This window comes from Equus przewalskii, chromosome 32 (genome assembly GCF_037783145.1).
Source record: "Equus przewalskii isolate Varuska chromosome 32, EquPr2, whole genome shotgun sequence".
Classification (NCBI taxonomy): Eukaryota; Metazoa; Chordata; class Mammalia; order Perissodactyla; family Equidae; genus Equus; species Equus przewalskii.
The window spans coordinates 16,850,475-16,854,748 of record NC_091862.1 but is presented as its reverse complement, the minus strand read 5'-3'; the positions used below and the strand labels follow the sequence as shown (position 1 = coordinate 16,854,748).

At 52.0% G+C, this 4,274-nt stretch overlaps 1 protein-coding gene across 1 annotated transcript; it reads left to right on the top strand.

Moving 5' to 3' along the window:
• Window positions 1-236: 236 nt before the first annotated feature.
• LOC103548744 (UL16-binding protein 1-like) lies at window positions 237-1,799 on the top strand. The gene is made up of 3 exons (XM_070602834.1): window positions 237-363; window positions 986-1,217; window positions 1,258-1,799. The coding sequence occupies exons 1-3, from the start codon at window positions 237-239 to the stop codon at window positions 1,664-1,666; spliced, it is 768 nt and encodes a 255-aa protein (XP_070458935.1). The 3' UTR covers window positions 1,667-1,799.
• Window positions 1,800-4,274: the final 2,475 nt, after the last annotated feature.

Genomic DNA, 4,274 nt, shown 5'->3' with positions numbered 1-4,274 from the left:
TCAGTCATTGTACCTGCTTTGCTCCTGACATAGAGCACCTCCACGTGCATCTGTTATTTCAACATTTTCCATCCCTATGACTGCTGGAAGGCCATTGGGGGAACACCATCTCGTACCGCCGTTCCTGACCGTCAGCAAAAGTCATCATTGAGCTTTTGGAGAATTCTGAGACCCTTCTTAGCCATGCTTTCTTTGCAGGCTTGGTGAGCACAGTTTTTCAACCTTTCCCATGGAGCATGGTTGACTGGATGCTTTTCTGCCTTTTCATATTGCATCCCCCCTGGCATGTGCACTTCTCTGAGATATTTGATCCCTTCCTCTACTATGTGCCTAAGAAATTTGGGGTTCTCTATGTCATGCAGTGTGGGGAATCCCTCTTTCCAAACATCCAAAACCCATCCTAGTAGCAGACTAGCACTATCTCCCAGGGCCTTGCTAAGTCCTGTGACCTGTAATTGTAAACTCTCCTTTCACCCACGTTGGGTTCTGTCCTCACCCCACCCCCAGAGTGATTCAGCTTCCTCAGGAGCAGCGCCTACATTCTCTCTCATGTTCCCTAGGACGCTGAGCTACATTCTGACAATCCTCTGGCATCTAGACTTTTCCTCCATAGCTGCCTGTCACATCCTGGGAACGGTTGTGGGCTGACTGACGCTGCGTGTTGCCTGGGTCTACAGAGGGGACGTATCCACAGATGTGTAGTTTTTTGCTGGGCAGAGACCACTTCCTCTTCTTCCTCCTCAAGCAAGGGAGGGACACTAACCTTTAACTGGTGAGGAGGAAGAGCCAGGCAGGGCCAGTCCCTACTCTGCCATCACAGTCCTTGACTGTCACAGAGATGAAGAGGGGCTGCCTAGGAGTCTTTTTCTCCCAACCCCAACACTCACCTATGTTTTTCCTTCACAGGCAATCACACTCTTTTCTATAAATCACTGTCATTCTTAAAGCCAGATCTGGACAACGATGGTGTGAGGTTCAAGGTGAGGTCAACGGAAACAAGTTTCTCTATTTCTCTACTATCACTGTGGTAGCGAGAAGGCCACACCCATTGGTCCTCTGGGCATGAAGGTGAATGCCACAGACACCTGGGAGAGACAGTCAGAAACTCTGACAGACCTGGTGGAAGAGCTCAAAAGGAAACTGCTTGACATTAAGCCACAGATTTCCACAACCAGCGGTAAGTCAGAAAGGCTCAGGGCAGGAGTAGAACAGTTTCTGTAGGGTTAGGGAGCTATTGTGTTTTTGTAAAACTTGAAAGTCCCACACAGGAGGCCCAGCAGCCAGAGCAGACGTAGAGGCCAGAGCAGGACCAAGAGATGTGAAGGTGACCAGAGCAGTGGACACCAGGATGGGGCAAAGGATTTGTCCAGACCAGAGGCTGACCTCTTTCCCATGGGGAGCAGACCCTCTCGCCCTGCAGGGTGGGATGCTGTGTCCCTATAAAGCCAATGGATGCATGAGTGGATCCTGGCATTTTGATGTGTGTGGCTTGGAGAACAGAAAGTATACAGTGGTTGTTCCTGGAGAGAGACTGCTAAAAGAGACATCAGACAATGGCAGCGATGTAACCAAGTTCCTCATGAAGATCTCAGATGCAGACTGTCAGAACTGGCTTGACCAATTTTTGGTCCCCTGGGAGAAAATGCTGGAGACAACAGGTAACTGAGAAGAGAAGGAGAAAGTGGTAGGTCTTTTTAAATGAGGTCGACCTAGCCCACCGTGTATGTGTTTGAGTTTGTGTGTGTGTGTGTGTGTGTGTTTGAAAGTGTGCTCCATCCACTGTGAGTTCTTCCTGGGAGAACAATGGCCATAGGTCCGCTCTACCACCCTTACTTTCGCTTCTCACCTCCTGACATCTCTTCCTCTTGCACATACCTCTGTCCACTCACTGTGGATTTCTGGCTGACCCAAAACATGAGGGCATCATTCTGTCTCCAGACCTTTTCTTCTTACTGTTTCCTCCTGTTAGCCTCACCTTTCTTTTTCATCTCACTTGGTCTCTTTCTGGAAGTCCTTCAATACCTCCTCAAATGTCAGCTCCTGAGAGGACTCTACCAAAATACTTATATATCACCTCCTCTTCTGTCACAGCAGGATTGATTGGTTACATTGTAACCCTTTCTTCCCTCATTGGCTGGATGAGCCCCTAGGAGACGAGGCCCGTCTCCTTTCTTCCTTCCTACCTCAGGTTCTGTCACAGCATCTGCCACAAGTAGAGAGGTAGAAAATGTCTGCATTGTAAGATCATCTGGGGCAGCAGGAGCTGAGGAGGAGTCTCCTCAGAGGAGATTTGAGGTCTGGACAAGGGCTGTCACTCTTCCTTTTCCATTTCAGCATCACCACCCACAGGCCCAGGTACAACCCATTCCGGGGCCGTGGCCATCACTCCTGTCACCTGGATCTTCCTGGTGCCCCTCACCTGCTCTGTTCTCCTTGGCATCCTAGGCTGAGTCCATCTCGTAACAGGTACTGAGAGTACATTGAGAGGGGAAGGGAGAGGCAGATAGCCTGGAGTGAGGATGAGGAAAGGTGAATTCCTTGCCCAACCCCTGGCCTACAGCCTTAACTTCTCTTCATGGAAATGATACTAGGTGAATATGACTGTGGTAGCCAGGGTTCCCCTGAGGAACAGAAACATTAGGAGATGATGCAGAGACAGAGACAGGCATAGAGGCAGAGAGACAGACAGACAGAGACAGAGACAGTTATTATTACCCGAGGGCTTGAGAACCAGGTCATCATGGTGTAAGCCCACCATCCAGGTCTGAAGGCCCAAAATCTGGGAGCATGATGAGCGTGTCCAAGGGCTGTTGAAGAAGGACGTCCCAGCTCAAACTGAGAGCAAATTCGCCCTTCCTCTGCCTGTTTGTGCTATTCAGGCCCTTGTGGATTGGATGATGCCCACCCTCATTGGTGAGGGCCATCTTCTTTACTCAGTCTACTGATTGAAATGCTAGTCTCTTCCAGAAACGCCCTCACAGACAAACCAAAAGAATGTGTTACCAGCTATCAGAACATCCTTTAGCCCAGTCAAGTTGACATATAGAGTTAACCAGGACAAAGAACTCATTTTGCTCGATAGCGATTACTCAGGCAAGTTCAACATTGAGTTCTGATTAACTCCTCACTGTCAGAGGCCAGTGGGAAAGTGCAGGGGCTCACACCAAGGTTGATGGCCTGTTGATGCCAAAGAGATTTGGCAAAATCAGGCCCAACTCACACCAGATCCTCCTTTTGGGTGGGGCTCACGTTGGGGAGGGAGGCAGCAGGAACACAAGGCATGGGCAACACGCAGTTAGGTGAGAGCAGCAGGGAAGCTCCCAGGATGTGTCACAGGGAAGGGACTCCATCCAGATGCACAGAGGAGAGGGGCCTGGGTCTAATCCCAGGAGCAGGGGTGGGGAGGCCTTGCAGACCCAGCTTAAAAGACTAGAGTTCACGGCTGCGTTCCCACAGAAAGGGGGCTGGGTGATGGCAGGTAAGGCATAAGGCGAACAGTAGAGACTGTCAGGATGAGACTAGAAGGAGGTCAGTTCTCTGTGGACACCTGGTAATCCTGGCCCAGCCTTGGTGCAGTCACCTGGAAGCCAGCCTCCCGCTGTGGACCCCAGATCCTGAGGCTCTGAGTGGCCGCTGCCTGGAGCAGAGGTGACTCAGGAGACAGCTGGGGCTGAGCTACTGTTGAAGTTGGACACTCACAGCTCAGGGGAGCCAGGAATGGCTGGGGTGGGGCAGACACCCTCACACTTAGCACTTGTGAGCTGCTGGCAGGGTGAGGAGAGGCTGAGAGTGGAGGGGAAGAGGAACTTTGCCTGCAGCCCTCCCAGTGCTGGAGCAACTAGGATCCAGGCCCCTGACTTTGCTCAAGGCTGCCACGGGGTCCCCTAGGCCTTCCCACTGGAGGGAGGATCAGGATCCAAGTAACCGGAACAGACTGAATCCTTACTCACTTTAGTCCTGAGCCCCAAAGTGCTGTAGCAGGGCCCGGGGGTGACACTGTCATGTGGGAAAGGAGGGAGGCGGTTGGTCCAGGCTGCAGGACCCAGGGGTGGGGGTATGTGGGTAGGGAACTCCATGACCCTCAGTGAGGGTGGGATTCTGACATGGGGGGTGACTGGGGAGGGGTGGCCCCAGGAGAACCAACCCAGGATTTCCTCAGTCCTGGGACAAACTCCTGTTTCCCTTTTAGAGGCTGGAGTTGCTACCAAGAAGCCCCTGGGCGTCTGCCCTCGTTCCTCCACTCTCCCTTCTGGTTGGCGGCCTTGCCATCACCT

Bases quoted from the DNA above. Each gene is read 5' to 3' on its own strand.
- LOC103548744 (XM_070602834.1), top strand. From the start codon at position 237: ATGGTTGACTGGATGCTTTTCTGCCTTTTCATATTGCATCCCCCCTGG. The intron at 364-985 runs GTGGGGAATCCC...GTTCAAGGTGAG, and splicing joins GGTTCTCTATGTCATGCAGT to GTCAACGGAAACAAGTTTCT. The intron at 1,218-1,257 runs GTAGGGTTAGGG...TAAAACTTGAAA, and splicing joins GCAGGAGTAGAACAGTTTCT to GTCCCACACAGGAGGCCCAG.